Source organism: Prosopis cineraria, unplaced genomic scaffold, assembly GCF_029017545.1.
Source record: "Prosopis cineraria cultivar Desert tree isolate PC_DT_omini unplaced genomic scaffold, ASM2901754v1 PC12, whole genome shotgun sequence".
Taxonomy (NCBI): domain Eukaryota; kingdom Viridiplantae; phylum Streptophyta; class Magnoliopsida; order Fabales; family Fabaceae; genus Prosopis; species Prosopis cineraria.
In genome coordinates, this window is record NW_026555343.1 from 43,954,046 (window position 1) to 43,975,456 (window position 21,411).

The following is a 21,411-nucleotide window of genomic DNA, read 5'->3' on the forward strand; positions in this document are numbered from 1 at the left end:
ATGTTATAACATCTATCACCAATAGGGGTGGAAATAGATTAGGTCAAGTTAGACTTCAGCTAAAAAGCCTTAGCTTGTATGGTAAATTAGAGGCATGAGCCTGACCTGAAGCCTGTATAAGATTTTTTTCACAACATAAGCTTGAGCCTACTTAAAATCTAGCTTAATTTGAAAGTATATTTAAAAGCTTACTTAAAATTAAGCCTTTTCAATAGTCTTGCATTTTAGTTTTAGACATCTTAAATATACTTTATGAATATTATAATATATAACCTAATTTATTAATTACAATATATAACAATTGAAAGGACTTACCAATTACAATACAATATAACAATAAAGTAATAAAATTAAGATTAATATATAAGTCTAATATGATTGAAAGTATAACTAGAAATAATAAAAAAAGAATATATGATTAAAAATTAAATGGTGAAACTGATGTACTTGTAATATATTACATAATATGTCTGTGTGTGTGTAAATAGGTCGGCTTGTTAGACTTATAGGTTAGGCCTTGAAAAAATAAGCATGACATATTTAATTTAATATGCTTAATTAAAAGCATAAACCTAACCTAAACTTATTTAGTAAGTAGGTTAGATTAGGCCTAAAGTAGGCCAGGCTGTAAGCCCCTTTTAAAAGCCTGACCTACCCCCACCCCTAATCACCAAGAGTATACATATGAATTTAATCTGAGAGTGCAGAAGTTGTGTGGAATTGAAATTGTAAAGCTTATTACAAGGTATGGGCAACATTTTAGAGAATTTAACCTCAAATTAGCTGAATAAAAGAGGATACTTAAGTAAATTTATGTGGTGTGTGGTTACAGAGAGTTAACGGGTGTTTTGAATTGTGATTTCAGCCCTTGGATTAAGTTTGAAGGTTAGACCGAACATCAAAAAGTGAGAAAAATAAAGAAAAATGATTCTGTGTCACATGCTGTGTCTTTCGAGCCACTAAAAGGCAAGAGTTCCCTCTCTGTGCCATATGGTACCACGTGCCACGACACATAGTACATTTTCTACAAAAAATAAGAACGCAAAATAAACAAAAACAACGAGAAATAAAAGAGGGAATAAGGAGCTCATGGAAATCTCTGCTAGGGCTTAGGATTTTGAGACATTAGCAGTATTTTAAAGCTTCCAAATACTAAAGGTAAAACTCTTAAGATCTTTACCTCTCTTTCTCTTGCATTTTTCTTGAATTGAGAAGTTAGGATGAAAAAATAATTTTTGGTCTATATAAGCTATATGTCTGAACCCATTGACTTAAATAGAGTTAATGAGAGTTGTTTAGGTTATTTAAACTTAACATTTATGGCTCTAGGCATTTTTGGTAGTTAGGAGCCATAAATACATGAAATTCCATTATTCATGAGGTGATTAGTGTAATGTGAAGCCATTAATGACAAGTTGAGAGTTCAATAAAGTTAATAGAAGCTATAGGAATCTAATAAACCCTATGGATACTTTGGTATATGAAGAGATTAAATTTTAAGAGTGTTGAACTAATAGTGAAAACTTTTCAAAAAGGAATATTGATAATTGACATTATGGTTAAATGTAGAGAGAGCATATTTGGCATTGTTCAAGCTTCATGAAAGCTTTGAAAATGAGTAATTGAGGGGTTTTTAACCTTTTGAAGGTTTTGAGGTAACTAGGTAAAATCTTTCTTGTGCTTTTTTGTATTAATTGATTTACATGTTATAATTGAAATGACTAAAATTATTAAGAATGCAAATGTGACATAGATTACTCGAAAATAAAATAATATGCTTTTATGGAGTTCAATGACTTAATTCGTGTGAAGTTCAATGAAATTATGTTTGTAGAGTTCAATGACATGCTTATGTGAGATTATATGGAATAATATTTTAGAGTTCAATTATATGAATGGCATAGAGAGTAACGTGCCATGACACACGTATAATAAGCTGTGGCATATGTCTGTTTTTTACACTGTTTCACTATTTTCAACTCTTATGCAAATGATTTGACTCTTTTTGGATTCCAATACTTTTGCATACTATTTACACTCTGATTTACATTTGTAAAAATGTTTTATCATATTGAAAAACTTTGAAAACTTGGGATCCTATTTTGGTAAATGTTACAACTTAAAAATTCTTATTTGGGGTTAATTCCTTGATTTCCTTGAAATTGGAGTTAACTCGAGAATAATAAGGGAGACCTTATAATACGAACCATTTGTTATCTCAAATAATGATAGCTTGTGAAGATGATTCAAAGACAAATGTGCTAAAATTGAAGTGATCATTTGAAATTTTATGTAATCACTTGAAATAATGTTATACCAAAACAAAATGCAAGAGAATATGCCCATAAAAAATAAGTAAAATTTACATTCGAGGAATTCACTCTTCTCACTTGAGACAACTCTAGTATCCTTGTGTGTGACTTCTTTTTCTTTTGTTCATAGGATAGAAAGTGTTATTGTCTTGCAATGCTATGGGCAATATTTTTTTAATTTTTAAAGGATGGCTAACACCAAAAGTATAAAGTGAAAATTATGAAGAGTATCTCCCTCACACGCACATCTACATCTCGTGATTCAAAATTTTAAGAAAATCAAATAGTACTATATTTTGAGATGAATCAAATGTGAAGACTAACCATCTTTAATTATGAAAGTAGAACTTGAACCACATGCTCTTATTGATTGTCTTTTTGCCACCAAATATCTGGATTGAAAGGACATTGAGAACTTATAAGGTCTCCTTTACTAATCTCTAATTAACTTTGAATTCTAGGTAATCAGGGGATTAACTCAAATAAGATTATCAAGTTTATAAAATTTACAAAATAGGACCCCAAGTTTTTAAAGTTTTTCCAGCAAGTCAAAACATCTTTATAAGTCCAAATCAAAATGTAAATAGTATATGGAAGCATGAAAATCTAAAAAAAATTAAAGTATTTGCAATATAATTGAAAATAGTAACGTAGTGTAGAAAAGTAGAGGTGTGTTGCAACACATATGTCTTTGTGCCATACGCTACGGCTCAAGAGCCATACGTCGCGATGTATTACACATTTTTTATAGCATTACTGCTGTCATTTAACAACAATAAGGTGAACTTTTGACATGCCTTGTGTCTTCGTACATTGCCTGATTGAGGTGATCTAGATGTTTATTGAGAGATTTCTCCTAACTTTAGCTAATAGTATTAATTTCACAATCATATTATTTTTCAATCAAAAGTTGGACACCCATTTCAAAACTCACTCCTTTTCAATCTTATTACACAACTTAGGTGCCCAATTCACATTTCAACTGCCAAGAGCCTAATTTATAACCTAAATCATACTCAATAAACAATAACAGACCTGTGCAATACATCACATCTTATAAGCATTATATATAACATATTTTTAATACTTAACCCTTTAATTACAAAAACAGAAGGGGAAGCCTTAAATTTACAAATCATCATATCATTCCACAATAATCATAATTTCACTCACTTCCTACTTACACAAGTATTTTAGCCTTATTTTAGATTTCACAATCAATACATATACATCCTAAGGCGTAAAATACATAATTTAATTCAATAATTTAATAGTGCAAGTAGACCAATAATATGTATTTTCCTAGTTGGCAAGATCATGCAAAATTATACACATAATAACTAAAAAAAAAATGAAGCCTACATATAGGATAATAATCCTATGCCTCAAACTATTTCCCTTAGTCTTGTGCCAATGAAGTAGCTCCTATAATATTAAAGAGAAAATGGTGAATACAACCACTTAATAACTAAGATCTATCAAACTTATATTAATGTATGTCAATTAATTTAAATGTCAGTGGCAATTCATTGTCATACTCATCAATTTGGCATGTTTAAGAACATATATTTGCATTTTCCATCATCACTAACATAAAATCATGAAATCACAATATAATAATCAATTTTCACAATATTACAAAGTTAATCGCATAATTTCATTTCAAAGGATACAATACATATAATCATGTGCCCTTTTTATCTTAACATACATGATCACACTTCTCTTATATTCTCCTTATGCCTCCAACATGAAACTGTGGGCTATTACACACTGGGATAGTTTAAGAGATGAGACTATCTTAGCCACTTACCCATGAGAAATTACCCATTTAAGATTGCCTAACTCATTTATAGGTCACGATTTCTCCTAATCTCACACATTAGGGTGTCATCTTTCCTAAACTAGCTTCCTTGTTGAATAAGTAGAAAACTAGTTAGGTTAGAGTTCCTTGTACAACAAGCAAGGCAATAAAATATTAAGACATAGGAAAACCATCAAGCTCAATGGTAGCCTTATCACGTGGATTTCAAACTCACTACTCCTCTTCCTAGGCAACCTCTTATCGCTCATGATCATGCCGTGGATAAAAATGCAATTTCTCATAGCATGCAAGTAATCATTATGCAAGCATACTTAATATTCTTATCGTACTAGCAATATACATGTTCATCATAAAAGCACATAATAATATGTCATCAAATTCTACAATACATTACGTAATTGAACTCCATTTACAAACATTCATGGAACTCTACATTTCACACAATCATTGAACACCAACTTATAACATTCATAGAACTCCACATAAACCATGTCATTGAACTTTACTGACACTAATTCATAGAACTTCACATGAATCATATAATTGAACTCCACAAAATCATAATATTTGATTTTCAAATACTTTGTCATACTTGCATTTCAAATAATTTTCATGCACTTCAATTATAACACATAAATCAATAAATCAATTAGCATGTAAAAGCACAAGAAAGAATTTCCCCGTTACCTTAAACCTTTAAAAGTCAAAAGTTTACCTCTCAATTACCCACTTCCAAAGCTTTCACAAAGCTTGAATGGTGCCAAATATGATCACTCTACATTTAATCACAATATCCCTTTTTAGATAATGTTCAATATCTATCCTTACACTTTAATACTCTCATAATTCAATGTCCTCATAAATAAAGGTACCCATAGAATTTATTAACTTCCTTTAACTCATATTAACTTCAATGAAATCCAAACTAGCCATTAATAGCTTCACATTACTCCAATTACCTTATTAATGGTAGAATTTTGGGTATTTATTACCCTTTAACTACCAAAACTTCCAATGCATTAATGATAGGTTTAAATAATTTACAAAACTCTTATTAACTCTATTTAAGTCAATGAGTTTGGACCCATAGCCTCCATGGATTGAAAATCATCTTTTTTAATAAACCCTAACTTCCATATGTAAGAAAAATGGAAAAGGAAGGAAGTGGAAGGCTTATGAGACTTACCTTTAATGTTAACAAGCTTCAAATTGCTCTTAATCTTTCAAACTTGTAATGCCTTAATAGAGCTCTCTGGTTCCTCTTCGTTCTTCTTTGTTTCCTTTCTCTTTTTCATGTCTGATATCGCTCTTAAGTCTGCAGAATAGCAACTGTGTGTCGTGGCCCATGGTGGTACAAAGAGGGAACTTTGGCATTCTAATGGCTCGTGCGTCGTGGCATGTGACACAGAGTCTTTTTCTTTATTTTTCTCACCTTTTGACTTCTGGGAGGTCTGACTTCACTCTGGACTCAATCCTAGGATTGAAATCACAACCCATAACACTTGTTAGTTCTCAATAATTTACTTAATCAATCTTATTTGCTCATATAATTAGGGGTTAAATTCTATAAAATGCTACAGAACTTGCTTAATTATTTGATCCAACTCACTCTCTTTGAGGACATGCTTCTTTGACACGCTTGGTACACACATTAAGGGTCGCAACATTTCGATACCCCTCATGAAAATTAGGCCAACAATTAGCATAAAAAGAGAAAAAATGACTCACAAGGAGAATAGGAGATATGGCCAAAGCAACCACGTAGGATTTAATTTTTATATTTATTTTCAAGTTTTTTTACTAAATTTTTGAAAAAGAGACTTGCATGTGGGTGCTAGTGGTGTATGTATGGGGTGATTTCAACATGGGGCATTTTATGGATTTCTTCTCACGGGGTGAGTTGAATTATTAAAAGAAAAGTTAACTTTAAAGTTCACCAATATATTAATTGATTGATGAGTTATTCATACTCATGCATAACTAGTTTACAACCAACTGCATTAGTTGCAATTTATGGCATGATGTGCTTACTATAAATTAATTGCAGGAATGGGAAAAATGAACACTTGTCATAATTGTAGTTATGCTTCTTATTTTACTATTATATATATATATATATATATTGTTCTATTTTGCTATTAGTTGCTGAATAATAGGACCTTCACTTTTGTTAGTGAGGTACCAATGTATCAGTCAGTTATTTTCTGATTTTTAGACTATTATTCTGCATTATTTGATGTATTTAGTTGTAATTTCTGATTATGTATATCCTAGCTTCTATAGTAGCAGGATATTATTTTCCCATGGAGGTTCTTCTATTTGGTTATTGAGTTCATTAGAGTGACATCTTACTCTAGTCAATTTAATATATTTTTCATCTTACTTCATCTCTATTCCGAGTGCCTACCGGCTACCGCATACCATCTACAAACTCTCTACAATGAGGCTCATCTTTGGTTTCACATAGATGCGAAGGACTTGCACTAATTTCCATAACTTGCCTTCTGCAATTTTCTTTTTCTGCATGCATCTTTCATCATAATGAAAGAACTCAATGGCTAACCTTGTTAGCTGCGGGTAGAGTCATTTGTTTTTTTTGTGTGCCAGTCAACTTATGACCTCTTCCAACATTTTTTCCTCTCTTCATCTACACACTATTGTGGGTATCAATCCTTTGTTCAGCTTTTAGATTAACTAATCAAGAATCAGCTCAAATCAATGTCAGTAGAGATACTAGAGTCCTTATTAACACATCTTCTCGTTGTTTAAGATCACATGCCGCTATAAAAAATCCTTATGAGATGAGTTTATCCTGGTTTTGTTTGGCAACTTCTTTGTGATAGTGTTGATCACGTTATTATGTCAACTATTGGACTTATCTTTGTGAGTTTTCATTTGGTTTTTATGTGACAATGGGTTAGGTTTTTTAATATACTAATCGTTTCATCTTTATATAAATTTGACTTTTATATATATATATATATATATTTTTTTTTTTAAAAAAAAAACTCGGATTAGCTAAGTCCGCTGGAACTTGGAAGCTGAGCGACAGGCGCAATCAAGGCGGCAATGGCAGCGAAACCCTCTACTACTCTTCCTCAGCCTCACACACTCTCTTACTCGACGGCCCCGAAACTTCCACGGGAAGTTGACCCTCTTCACGCTTCTAAGACTCTAGCTGCCCTTCAAATTTGGGGAATTAACGAATCCCTTCCTCAAACTTCCCATGCCAATGGCTTCTTTTCTGCATTCATTCGCAATTTCCTTAACGTCGAACGAGTCCAACGGGGTCGAATCATTTGCACAGTTTCCGTCGAACCTCCTATCTCTGTAATCTCTTATATCCTCGTGCCTTTTACTTTGCTGCTATAGTTAGTCTTGATCTTCTGCTAGGTAGCTTAGAAATTCGCAAGAGATGGGTTTCTTGAGGGTTCATCGAAATTTCTGTTAATCGCAATATAATTATAGTTCCTGGCCGTTGATTTCTTTGTGTTAGCGGAATTTGGAGGGATAAAAAATTCTAGGATGTATATAACATGCAATCAGTTGCGAGGCTGCAATTTTGTTTTCATTTTAGAATTTTCACCCCTCTTCCTCTGACAAGAGCTGAAGTGATTTTTCCAGTTCAAGATTTATATTAGGGTACCAAACAGAAATGGGTACCAGTTTTTTCATCATGTCTGGAATTGCAGAATTATTTTGAAACACTACATGGAGGGGGTCTTGCATCTGTGGTCGAATTGATATCTATAGCTTGTGCTAGAACTGTTGTAGCTGAGGATAAGCACATTTTTCTCGGGGAACTGAGCATGTCTTACCTCTCTGGTGCTCCAGTCAATGTGAGTCTGTTTTGAATTTTGATTCTTCTGCTCGTCACACAATGCTTTTCTTTGCATGTTCTGCGAATTGACAGCCCCTCGGATTTTGTCGCTTTTTTTTCTGGGGGAATTTAGGACCTCCATGGCAACTTGCTTTGAAAAGGGTTTTCTATTCTTCAAAATAAAAAAAATAAAAAAATATGTTTGATAACATATTTTTAAAAATATTTAAAAAAAGTAAAATATTATTTTGAAGAATAGAAAAATAAAAATATGTTTTAAGTGTTATAAGATTATTATTAAAGAATTAAAAAAACATCTTATTTTTATTATTTTTTATTTTTAAAACATGTTATATAAAAAATCAATTCTCAAAATAAAAAAGTAAAAATAGTTTCAAATAAGCTCTTAATTCTTCAGAAAAACAATGCATTTTAGTTTCAATGTCAAGGTGATATGCCAGAGTTCCTACCAATTATAAATAACGTTATTTAGCATCATCCACTACAATTACTGAGGACAATAGGCTAACAAAGCTAAACGTTCTGGGCGTTAAGCTTCTATTGATGCGTTCACATAGTTTAGATGGTAATTTTTGTATCTTTAAGCATCCTCCCTGTCTTGTTTATCAACAGGTGGAAGATGATGACGGATGTCAGGTTGTTACTTTGTTGATCTTCTTTTGAAATTCTAATAGAATTTCCAGCTTCCATTGAAAAAAAAAAAGACATTTTGATGGAGTTTTTAAGGTGTATGTTATAAGTTTTTTCTATTGAGAACACGACGAACGCATATATCTTACAACTAACACTATATGGTTAGGTATTTTCAAGATTTTTCTTCATATGTTACGTCTTTGTTGAAAAAAAAATATTGTAAACCGTAAACACCGACATAGAACTTTAGCCAAGTTTTGTCCTGTTCTTTCTTTCTTTCCATTCCTCCTCTTCTTCTTCTTCTTTTTAACCAGTAGGATTTTAAAAACACTGCCTTTGGCTGGAAGACTGAATTTTTTTGTAGTTATAATTACAAACTCGTTGTTCCTGTGACTTTGAACTCTAAAGCTAAAAGTATTGAAACGGTGCTTCCTTTTTCAGCAAGTTATGATTAGTTGCAATGCTAGTTGTTGGATGAGCAGTACAATTTTTCCTTTGAGCCGGCTAAAATTTATATGCGGTCATTGTTGCTTATGGTGGCTGGTTAAAAATACCATGTTCGTATGAAGACTCTGATTACCTGGTTATATCCTTCACTTTGTGGCCATGCTCTATTTTTACAGGCAGAGGTGATAGCTGATGCTTCTGTGGTGAAGAGTGGACGAAATTTGACAGTAGTTGTACTTGAGTTTAAGTTCAAGAAAACTGAGAAGCTAATCTATAAAGCCCGCGCTACCTTCTATAGCTACCCAGTTGCCAAGTTATGAACCATTAGTTTTCTGGTATGATGTAACATACCTGAGATGGCAATGTTTTATGTAATAGTTCCCCATACAAGATTTTTATATTTAATTACGAGTTTACAAATCTTGTATGCTTAGAGTTTCTGGTGCTATTGATGATTGTATCAGAGCTAGAATGCCATGACATTCTATGTTTATGCCATTGCAAACCAAATAATTACTGGAATGGAGAAAGACAAGGATTGTATCATCTTATTAATCTCTCAGTCCCAGTGACCGCCATATACTGAAATCTGGTAGATAAGTGAGGTAAATAAACAATGTTGGCATGTCAAACATTGTTATTACAGTAAATTGTTGGAAGAAACACCATCATAGCTGTCTTCCTTTAAAAGAAAAACTTACTGTACTATACTTCCATAGAAGGAGAAATCATAGAAGTACAAGGGAAATTCAAGGTGATGTGTCATAGAATCAGTGTTAACTTTTTCATTATCAAATATGTTTTTTTTTTATAAAAAAAAGCACTAACTATGCATGGAGTGAAAAGTTGAACTTAATACTCACCCCTGGGGAGAGGATATGTGGATTCTATCCCACTAATTACTTCAACTTGTCTCGAGGTTTTGAATTCAACGGGGTTGGTGATGAAAAGAAAACCAAAAAACATGAATTGGCAAGAAAAAGCAGCCGGCGTCGGATAATTAGAAAACAGGATGTACAACGTACAAGAACTGGATCTCAGCTTCGTCCTTTTTTAAATTACCCAGTACTTTTCAAGTCAATTTCAAGTTTCAACCTTCAAAAGCCAGTCATTTCTCAAAAGCAATATAGCTGGCTGGGTTGGTCCAATTTATAAAATAGGATTCATATTCTCAAACACGCGTTCCTAATGAACGTACAATGCGTTGATTATCTCGCCTAAAAAAGGGGAAAAAATACGACGCGTTGACTATATTATTATTAAAAAACTCAACGAGTGAAATCTAATTTTGCCCTGCGGAATATGAAATTTCCTCCGTAACTTTCCAAGGTACACTTGTCTTCTTCGAAACGCCCTCATATCGATCACGTATGACACTTTCTTCGGTCAATTTTTAAATTAATTACATTCACTTTTCATATTCTTTTTTTTATAGACATTTTTCATATTCTTATATGTGAAAAGATTGATATTAAAATATAATTATACACAGAAATTCATATTTTATTTACATACTTATTATTATTTCAATTCCTAACCCTTCTATATGGATTAAATTTCAATAAAAACTACTCTGTCCTTTGAGCGATGTTAGTCTTTGTGGCCAATGGATTACTTCTTTTCCATATGCAAAAAGTAAAGAAAATACTTCGTAATTATTATGGCAATGTTATAAAAATAAATAAAAAACAAAAAATATTTTTCCTTTCTTCCACTTTTCTCTTCCTAGTCTTCCACTTCTTATCTTCTGACTTTGATAGGACAGATGACTTTTTATTATATAGCATATATAAAGATAGAAAATATGTCAACTTTAAAATAATTATTGAGGACGTCATTTTTTAAAAAAATATTAAAAATAAGGGGAAAAAAAGGAAGAGGAATTAAAAATAATTTGACCAAGTGAGGCATCGGACTTGCTCTCCCAAATCGCGCACGGCTAAAAAATTCCAAAGGATTTTTAAGTTTTGTTTGATATTAAAAGGAAATTATATAATCAACCGAAAGAAATCACCTCTCTGTTTCTCTCCTGCTTCTCTCTGGTTTCCTCCAATTACGGTATATAAACTTCCTCTGAATTAATGTTTCAAAATCCAGGAATTGTTTTCAACATTTTGGGGATAATTAATAAACTAATCTCGCACGCCAGCTGCGATGTCACGCATTGTAGAGATCACCATTTTATCAGCGGAAGACCTCAGAATCAATGGAAAGCCCTTGACGAAGAAGGCATTCGTGTCAGTTCGAGCCGACTGTTGCGCTGCCTTTGAGACAAAAATGAACACAGAGGGTGGGAGCTGCCCGTCATGGAAGGAGAAACTTGTGGTCGAAGTGCCGCTGCATGCGAGCTTTATACTGGCTGAGGTTAAGTGCAGAACCTTGACTGGAATTAAGAGCATAGGGACGGCAAGAGTGCCGGTGTCGGACTTCATTGAAGGGTATGTACCGGAGAATGAACTGCATTTCTTGAGCTATAGGATGTGGGACTGTAAAGTGAGAAGAAACGGGATTCTTAATGTTTCCGTGAGGGTGAAGGCATCGGAATGTTCTCTGGCAGCAGCTTCACAGCCGGTGAAAGGCATGCCTGTCTGCATTAGCAGCAACGCTTTGACCGGAGTCGCTGCTGGGATCCCGGTTTGGTTGAAATACTGAAGCTTTTGGTTTGATTGGAATCCATTCGATTAGATAACAAAGAAGGGAGGGGGGGGGGGATGCTTTGTTGCGTGTGAATAGAATTGGATAGGATGGGTTGACATCATTTGGAGGTAAATTCAGCACGACCGCTGGAATAGTAATAATCTGGCTTTTCCCTATTCTCATCTTGCGCTCTGCATATTGCATCGAGTTCTGCATGAGAGAGGCAACAAATTAATAAGCTATCAAGCTGAGAAATCGAGTCTTCTAAGATAGTGATATGGAAAATGTGATCCCTCAAGGTCATGGTTGAGGGTCACATTAGTCTCATATTGCTGCCAGGATTTTTCATTTCTTGGTCTAGGATCGTTTATATCACTTGAGTTGCTTTTTAGCGACCTTCCTACCTATTTTTCATGACTATTTCATCTCACGTGATGTTAGCACTTTCTTATCATTCCAACCACACCTTCCACCAACAATTTTATCTTAAAAGTCAATTATCTCTCACCTTTTAGTTGACGCCACATGATAAAATGGTTCATAACTCGTCGATTCTTTTGTTGGTAACTCATAACAAGCATGTTAATTAAGGGTGCTAAGACCTTGTCTTGTTTCTAATTTTTTTTATATGGCTATTTAACTTATAAAATTTGAATCTTATCGGCTTAATTGAAAATAATTCTTCAAAGGCATTTTTATTATAGTAAGACTTATGTATTTGGCTTATATACTTAATATACTTATATTGAATCAAATGATGATAAGTGAATTTTAATTTGTTAATAAAATTAATGACAAGAATTTATTATAGACTAAATATTTTATAAAAGATTTACATGTCTTGATTTAATTGTAAACAAACACATTAAGTATATAAGATTAATTATATAAGTTTGTCACTTTTCATTATATCTTTTTCTATGAATCATTTTGCAGTTTTTATAGAGTTTTCTGCCTAAATTTCTTAAAAAAAAAACAAAAAGAAGTCAATCTTTGACTTCTGAAGCTCAACCTTTATATATGATATGATTAAATGTTTTTTCCACTTGAGACAAGCACGGGCAATCTCAAAATTATACGTCATTGAAAAATGAATAATACTGGGGAAGAAAAAAATAATAATAATTTCTTCTCCCTCATTCGTTGTGTTTCCCAAAAAGACCAAGATCACCACAAGCTCTCCTTGTATGTATTCATGTCTCCTTTGCCCGACATGGCCTTTAGGGTCCCCCATTGATAAAAATCTTTTTATTTTATGGAATTCCTCAAATATTGGCTAAAATATGTAAACATCATATTTCAATATAATTTTGAAAATTTTCACCAAATTATAAAAATAATATAATATGAACTATACATACGAGGGATTTGTGAAACCATCAAGATATTTAGAAAAATTAGGGATCTATTTATAATGAGGGTAGATTGGTAAATAAGTTATGCTTTATTATAAATTGAAATTGATAAATATTATTTTAGAATATTTTAAGAATATTTCTGAATTATTATCAGATTGGATAAGGTACCTATTTTTTAAGTACATAAAATATTTTTGTGATTTAAAGTAATTAATCCACGCTTAGCTGTCTTTTCTAGTTTTCTTTTAATGTACATATTTTTATATTTTACAAAATAAAAAGTAGAATAAAATTTAATAATGATAATAATTCCATAAAATATTGTACAAAATAGTGATAATAAATTTAATAATGTACTTATTTTTATATTTTACATAAAATATTTATGTGATTTATTTGGTTCGGATTGATGTTTTATAGTTTGATTTGTTAGATCTATTACTTGCTGAATAGATTTTCAAGATTTAACAGATTTAACGAATCAAATTATAAGAGTCAAATTGATCAAACAAAATCAATTACAAAATCCATATTTACTATTAAAAAAACATAAAGACCTGTGGATCAATTTTCCACGAAGGAATAATAACAATAACCAAGTTACAACAGACAGACCGAAAGAACCCCTACCCTTGTTATTTAATTTACATCAATGCGACCAAATTATTTTAGTGAGAAGAGCGCGTGGGGGGGGGGCTCATGACACACAGCACGCGCAAAAATAGAGATTGGGAAAATTTCACTCACGATCCTCTGACAGTACTTAATAAAAGCAAAAACTTCAAAAAATATTGATATATCATTGTGAGGGAGGGATATTAATTTGAAATTAAAATTTATAATTAAATGACAATATTATCTCTCACTATAAGAACAAATAAACTATTTGTTTGAGCTGTTAACTAAGGCTAGTCTAATTTTAAAGAGTTGCCCTTGAAGTGCCAGGGTCTAAATAGGTTAGCTTTATTAAGCCTGATTATATTTTAGGGTTCTATTTTAGCCAACCTGACCCTGATTCTCAAGGATGAAGGGCCAACCGTGTGTATGTGCGCGTGCGTGCGCGTGCGTGCGTGCGTGCGTACGTGTGTTATTTTTTAATTTAAAAGTCTAAAAAACATATTTAAAATTTTAAAAAAGTTAGTACACATAATATTAAGTAATTACTTGCCAATGACAAATATATTAAGCTTTTCATTTATTCCTTCTTCATCATTATTATTTGCAATAAATAATAAACTAAAAATATAATTTCAATATATTTAAAGCGTGCAAAAATATTTAAAGTAAATCAATAACATATAATAAGTTATCATTCAACTCTAAACCATGCAAGGAACATGAATGACAGAAATCAAATGATTATAAGGGAGGCAAGTTAGGGTTTTTAGTTTTTAAATTCTTTTACTTTTAGTGTGTAGTATTTATTTTTTATATTAAACTTAAAATATATATATAGGCCAATCCTGACCCTATAAGGCAATTATCAATTTAAAAAAAAGGATCCCAAATTTTCATAATTTAATTTGAGTTAAAAACATTCATCAATTCTTTAATCAGAGTAAAAATCAAGTTATAGAAGTGTAAGATACCTTGGAGGAGTAAAGGAGTTGAAAATAGTTGAAAAATTTCAACGTGCTGAAAATAAAAAAATGAGCCACGGTTGGTGTACTCTGCACCATGGCTTGTTGTCCTCTATGTGTTGCAGCATGTTGCACGTTTTCTTAACAGTAGAATTGAGTAACTTCCACATGCCTTAATTCTCTTTTCGACGTTCAAATGACATGATTTAGGTGTTAACGGGAAACTATTTTTATAATCTAGCTAATAGTATGGGTTCACTTTCAAAATAAATCACGCTAGAAAGTTGGGTACCTAAACACATTTTACCACTTTTACAACTTTCACAGTCAAAAAGGGTGTCCAAAACTCAAAACAAGTATCAAAAGCCATTCCTAACACCCACATCATATTTATTGAACCTAAGACTATTAGTACAATGCACTACATGCATTCAAATACCAGTATAGCACAAAATTACTTCTCAACCCCTTTAATACCAAAAATAGAAGGAGGAGTTAATTTATTACATTGCATTCGAAAACATTCATATCATACTTAAAATAACTTTTTTATATTTACACAAGTATTTGGCCTTATTAATATAAATAACTCAACATACACAACTATTCAGGGCCCAAAATACAATCCAGATATTATAGGCAATTCTATGGTGCAAGTATACTTAAAATGCATCCTAGAATTGGCACTGTAAATCTATTACACAAAAGAAATAGCTAAACATAGAGGCATACAATAGGAATCCACTAATTCTTAAGCCTCCTAAGCTTTATCCCTCTCTGCACAAGAGTTAGAGCCTGTAAAATGTTAAAGAAGAGGGGGTAAGTCTAGCCACTTAATAACCAAGGTAAATCTACCCTATGCAGTTGTATATCAATTGACAAAAACATAAAAGTATGGAAAGTGGATTTTCTTAAAAAAGAAAAACATGCCTTAACAAATAGTTTTACAAGAATCACAACACATTATGTCTCAATTATTTCACTACTGTGAAATCACATGGTACATAACTATAAGACATTCAAACATATAACTATGACTCGATATCAATATGACTTGCCACATCTTGATTAAGTGACATGTTGTTTAATCACATAGGCAATGATCGATCATCTTTATACTCTCTTATTTTCTCTGATTGAAACCGTAGGCTATAACACTAAATAGGATTCTGTCCATGTGAATGGACTATGCAAGCTCACCAACTGTGAGGTGTGACCCGCCAAATATCACATAACTCACTCTCGGACCATAGCTTCCCCTACTCTTGAATCTCTAAGGTCTCGTATTTCCTAGACTAATTTCTTTGATAAATTGGTTGAGATAGTTAGGTTCTAGTCTCTTGACAAACTATGAGACAGTTCTTCAATAAATTATGAGATAAGGCTATACCCCCATACACTGGAGGATAGCCAAAATGCCTTATGAATTTTTTCTACTCCTATCCTTATGCGAACTCTCACCTATTGATTATGCCATGTACGATGCTCACTCATTTTTTACATCTCATTTATTCATTATCAAATCAGCATTTGGCTTACGGTTGTGCATTACCCAAGTGAGCATCGTTACTTATTTTCACATTTATCACATAAATCCACTACTTTCAAACTCAACACATTCCTCTTTATCAAACTCATCATCAACTATTCAATTTTACATCCCATTACGATTGCAATTATGTAAATACAAAGTTTTATAGCATTTTACATGCATTCACAAGTCACAATTCACAAGTTAAACACACATTTCACATTGTGTTGTAATCAACATATAACTACCTAAAATAGGATTTTTCAGGTTACTTTAAACCTTTGAGAGATTAAAGATTTACCCCTTAATATTAAGCTTCTAAGCTTGACTTTCCAAGCAAAAATGGTGTTCAAGAGCTCAATTTACAATTAACCAATTTTAAACTTTATCAACAATGTCAAACACACATTTTCAACTCGTATCTTTCACTTCTAGACTACCCAAATGCCCATATTTTTCATGTTTATGTTTACATATTTAGTTTATTAACTCTCTTTTAGTTCCCATTAATATGAATGAGCTATTAAATTCCCATTAACAGCATTTCTATTCTTCCAACAACCATTATAGTTACTAAGTGCAGATATTAATGAGATCCAACAATCAAAGATATCAAAACTCATTATTTTTAGGGTTATATACTCAAATATACTCATATTAACTCCTTTGAGTCAATGAATTCAGACCCATAGTCTATATGAACAGAAAATTATCTTACATTATCAAACCTTAATTAAACACTTTATAAATGTGGAAGAGAATGAATTCAGTCATTTGTGCGCCATGATAAGTGTGCTGCTCACTGCAGTATGTGGCATAGAGACCTTTCTTCACATTTTCCATCTCTCTTTTCAATACCTAGGTTTGTCTTCACTTTGGACTTATAACTAGGGTTGAAAACATAACCAATTACATTCATTAGACCTCCTTAGACACACATGATGTCAAATCACTCAATTCATATCATTAAACTTAATTAATCTCTTAATAATTCGAGGATTAAAAATTTGGAATGTTACATGAAGGGTTGACCCTTTTATTTTCAAGCTTAAAAGGGCCGACCCTTTTAAGCTCGATTTGTCACTTTACACCTCAAAGAAGTTTCCTCTTTGATTTTTCTGGCTTAACCTAATTGACTGCTCTATTGTCCGTTACATTTGGTAAACGTGTAGAACATCAACGACACCTTTATTTTAAACCTACACCAATAGAATCTAACTTGAGCGAGTGGGAAAATTTCACTCGGGGAAATTCTCATCTCACCCATTATCATACAAGTCCTCAATAAGCACAGATGACGTACTTAAGCTTCCCAACCTCTCAAGTCTGAAGATCAGTGACACCTCCATCATCAAAATTCCCACCCAAGAATCTCTCTTGACTAAGTTACCAGCTAGTCGAGCGTTGCCTCTAACCTTATGGCTTCTTTTAGTTGGAATTATTCTTCCCTCAATTTAGATGTAAAAAAGGGTTCCGTTAACCACTTGATACTAGTTATGTCATTCTTACTGGTATATGTGTTACATATCTATATCTCCTTTTTAGCTACTCCTTTGTGCCTATTGAAGACTCATTTTCAATGCAACACATTTTCAATGTTCAATCCCTTAATTTCAAAAATAAAAAGGAGAGTTTCAATCACATAATCATCAATTAATCATCCTCAATCACATGTCATACCCATCCTTTACTTGTAGTAATATTTTGACTCTTTTTAGATTTTACGATTTGCATATATACTCAACTTAGGGCCTAAAATACACAATTTAACTAAAAAACAACACATAATACAAGTAAATGTACATATAAACTCCTAGTTGGCAATGTCATTAATAAATATACACATATAATACTTAAAATAAAGATGCCTATAGATTTAGGATTAAAGTCCTAAGCCTCAGTCTATTTCCCTCGGTCATGACCCAATGAGTTAGCTCTTGTAATGTTAAAGATAAAGTAGTGAGTACAACCACTCAATAATTAAGGTATTTCTAACTTATACTAATGCATGTCAATCAATTTAAATGCAAGTGGAAAACATTATTATACTTAAATCAAATTCACATATTTAAACACATAATTACATTCTCCATTATCAATGGTATAAATTCATGAAATTCTATCTGATAATCAATATTCATAATGATACACGGTTAATCACATTATTACATCTCAAGGGACAAAATACATACAACTATATGCCTTTTTTAATCACAATATACATGATCACCTCTGTTATATCCTCCTTATGCCTTTGACATGAAATCATGAGCTAAAACACACTATGCTTATCTAAAAGATAAGATTACCCTAGCCATTTACGTGTAAGAGTCTACTCGGCTAAGGTTTGTTTAACTCACTTGTGAGTCACAATTTCTCCCAAATCTTACATTGTGGGGTATCATTCTTTTTAAATTGACTTCCTCATTGAACAAGTAGAAAACTAATTAGGTTCAAGTCCCTCATTAAGCCAGTGGGATAATCCTTCGTTAAATAAGTGAGACAATAAATATAATTAAATCTAGGCAAACTATCGAGTTTTGATGATAGCCTTGCCATGTGGATTTCAATTCTACTTTTCTTTTTAGGCGAACTCTCACCTCTCATAATTATGCAGTGTATAAAAGATGCTATTTCTCATAGAAATAATTTTGAATTTTTTTTCTATTAAATATGGTCAGATGGTCATAAGTGAAATTTTTCCATAGAGATTCCATATTGGAAACCATGGACAGTCCAACAACATCAGAAGAATTCGGAGTCAACTCACGCGTGACGCGTCATCCTTACCTTCCACTCGTCAATCTTTTTCAGACTTTCAGTCTATCAGAAGTCATAAGGTTAGCACTTCGCATGCACGGCGAAACAACCTCTTTGTTTCTCTCTCTTTTCCTGCGCATCCTCATCTCCCTTTATATCCTCTTCCCTTCTCAACCTCAGCTCCAAACAAATCCCAAGTCTTGTTTATTGAATCCTTTACTTTCATCCATTAATCTCATCATGCACGCACAAGCCTCATCTCTAACCCTAGAGGTCACCGTTTTATCTGCTGATAACCTCCGTGTCGATCGGACTCCCGTGACCAACAACGTGTATGTCGTCGTTCGAGCGGAGTCCATCAACAGCTTCGCCACGGGCATGGTGTCGGCTACAACTAGCCAGTTCTTGTGGAACGACAAGTTCTTGGTAGATATGGCAGTGCACACGAGATCGATAACATTCGAGGTGAAGCACAAGACGGCAATGGGAGTGGTAAAGAACGTCGGTGTGGCGAGGATTGCGGTGTCGGATTTTCTTGGCGGAGGAGGGAGTGGCATGGTGGAGGACTGTTCTAAGGTTTTGAGCTACAGATTAAGAGATGGGGAAGGTTGGCCTAACGGAGTGATAAATTTTGAGGTGAAGGTTCTTATGAGATGCTCATCTTCTAAAACAAAACCAGTGGCGGCGATGACAGGGAGGAAGGTGAGTTCTTGTGGGTTTCAGATGAGAGCATCAACGGCGGATCAGATGAAGCTTAATGGAGTTGTCATTGGGGTACCCACATGTTGGAACCCCTGTACTGGACGAAATTCTTGATCAAATGCAATTTTTATATATACAAAAGCATGGAGCAGCACAAGAATTTGGAGAATTTTGTCAAATATGTACAAATTAAAGTGCAAACAAATGAATGTGGATGTAATAATATCCCCCTTTTGGCTTTTGGTGTTGTACTTTTGTTGTACTGCCTGAGTTTTAATCGAGCGTTCAGTTCTCCATTAAAAAAAACAAAAAAACTATGTAATAAGATAGTGGATCCTCGAACGTTGAGAATTCAAATTTTATGAAGATTATTTATTTTTAAAAAATATATAGAAAAAATTTATATTATATTAAAATAATAAAAAGAAAAAATTTATATGAAGTTATTGATATGTTCAGAGAATTTACTCCCATGTGCTGTATAATTGTTTCACTTGTTGCTTGGTATGTTTGCACACAAATATTACTATGATAAATTTTTTTTAATAAAATTAAAAGTAGTTTACATGAGTTGGGCGGTGGGAAACTGTATTGATTCTATCAAAAGTAATGAAGAACATTTTGTCTTTTAAATATTTGTGTAAAAATATATGGTATTCTAATTTTTTGTGGTGCATGTTTCTGTTTAATATTCAAAAATGATGCAATATTAATCCTACATAATAAATATTAAATTTGATTATTTGTTTATAAAAAAATTACATAAAAAACCTCAAAATTTTAAAAAACGATTCAAAAAATTATAAATAAGTATTACATAAGAAAATTAATATAAATTAAATAAGTATTACATAAGAAAATTTTAGAAAATTAATATCAATTAAATCTCACAAATTACAAATAAGTACAATAGATAGATGTTTTTTTTTACCTATTTAAAATATCAAAATATCATTTTGATTGGCCGTCAGGAGAATATCGAATTATTATTATTGGTAACAATACAGGTAAGTAATTAAAAAAATTATATTTACTTTAATAATATATTATTAAAATATTAATAATTTAATATACAATAATTTAAATATTATTATTCAAAAATCTTTCCACACATTTTATAAGTCAAATTCTTGAAATGTACAACTTAACTAGTGCATTTGTGAATAAAAACTTGTAACTCAAGTAAAGTAAAAAAAAAAACACATTTACTTATAAATCTTGAATATACTAGTTGATTTGTAAATTTTTTAAGGAGGATTTATAAATTTTGAAAGAAGACTTATAATAATTTACTATACCATTTTAACTTACAATTCAGTTAGTGTAAATAACATATTTACTTATAAATCTTGAATACACCAGTTGAGCTGTTAATTTTAAAAAGAAAATTCATAATTTTTGGAGAAAAGTTTATAAATAATATTATATAAATTATTATTATTATTATTATTATTATTATTATTATTATTAAATATTAAAGTATCAATATTTTAGTAATATCTTATTAAAACAAGGAAAAAGACTAAAATTTCTCTTAATTATCAATTTAGTATTTAAGTTTTGACTCAATATAATTCCATCCTTTTAATTTATTGAGTTAAGAAATTATAAAGATTGAGTTGTACTCAATCAAAAAATTAAAAGAACTGAGTTATTTTGTGTTAAGACACCAGAAATTAAGTTGTTTTGAAGCAAAAATTAAAGGACTAAATTGATAATTGAAAACAAATTCAAGGACCAAAATTTATATTTTCCTTCAAAACAAATATATTATTTTTAATTATT

At 31.9% G+C, this 21,411-nt stretch overlaps 3 protein-coding genes across 4 annotated transcripts; all 3 read left to right on the forward strand.

Annotated features, from left to right (window-relative positions):
* The first annotated feature begins 7,133 nt into the window (after positions 1 to 7,133).
* LOC129288621 (uncharacterized) lies at positions 7,134 to 9,604 on the forward strand. Of its 2 annotated transcripts, XM_054925292.1 has the most exons (4): positions 7,134 to 7,467; positions 7,830 to 7,976; positions 8,591 to 8,614; positions 9,235 to 9,604. In XM_054925292.1, exons 1-4 carry the CDS (start codon positions 7,207 to 7,209, stop codon positions 9,376 to 9,378), a joined length of 576 nt encoding a protein of 191 aa, XP_054781267.1. In that variant the 5' UTR covers positions 7,134 to 7,206; the 3' UTR covers positions 9,379 to 9,604. The 2 variants fall into 2 exon arrangements, with proteins under 2 accessions (XP_054781267.1, XP_054781268.1); XM_054925293.1 differs by lacking the exon at positions 8,591 to 8,614 and having other exon boundaries at positions 7,140 to 7,467.
* Positions 9,605 to 11,182: 1,578 nt separating this feature from the next.
* Positions 11,183 to 11,742, forward strand: LOC129287806 (BON1-associated protein 2-like). The gene has a single exon (XM_054924051.1). It carries the CDS (start codon positions 11,213 to 11,215, stop codon positions 11,708 to 11,710), a length of 498 nt encoding a protein of 165 aa, XP_054780026.1. The 5' UTR covers positions 11,183 to 11,212; the 3' UTR covers positions 11,711 to 11,742.
* Positions 11,743 to 19,129: 7,387 nt separating this feature from the next.
* LOC129289484 (BON1-associated protein 2-like) lies at positions 19,130 to 19,780 on the forward strand. The gene has a single exon (XM_054926253.1). The coding sequence runs from the start codon at positions 19,165 to 19,167 to the stop codon at positions 19,738 to 19,740; it is 576 nt and encodes a 191-aa protein (XP_054782228.1). The 5' UTR covers positions 19,130 to 19,164; the 3' UTR covers positions 19,741 to 19,780.
* Positions 19,781 to 21,411: the final 1,631 nt, after the last annotated feature.

What these genes read in the sequence shown, in the direction of transcription:
- LOC129287806 (XM_054924051.1), top strand. Translation starts at nt 11,213, where the DNA reads ATGTCACGCATTGTAGAGATCACCATTTTATCAGCGGAAGACCTCAGA.
- LOC129289484 (XM_054926253.1), top strand. Translation starts at nt 19,165, where the DNA reads ATGCACGCACAAGCCTCATCTCTAACCCTAGAGGTCACCGTTTTATCT.
- LOC129288621 (XM_054925292.1), top strand. Translation starts at nt 7,207, where the DNA reads ATGGCAGCGAAACCCTCTACTACTCTTCCTCAGCCTCACACACTCTCT. An exon ending in CCGTCGAACCTCCTATCTCT is followed by an intron (nt 7,468 to 7,829) that starts GTAATCTCTTAT and finishes CTGGAATTGCAG; the next exon opens with AATTATTTTGAAACACTACA. An exon ending in AAGATGATGACGGATGTCAG is followed by an intron (nt 8,615 to 9,234) that starts GTTGTTACTTTG and finishes CTATTTTTACAG; the next exon opens with GCAGAGGTGATAGCTGATGC.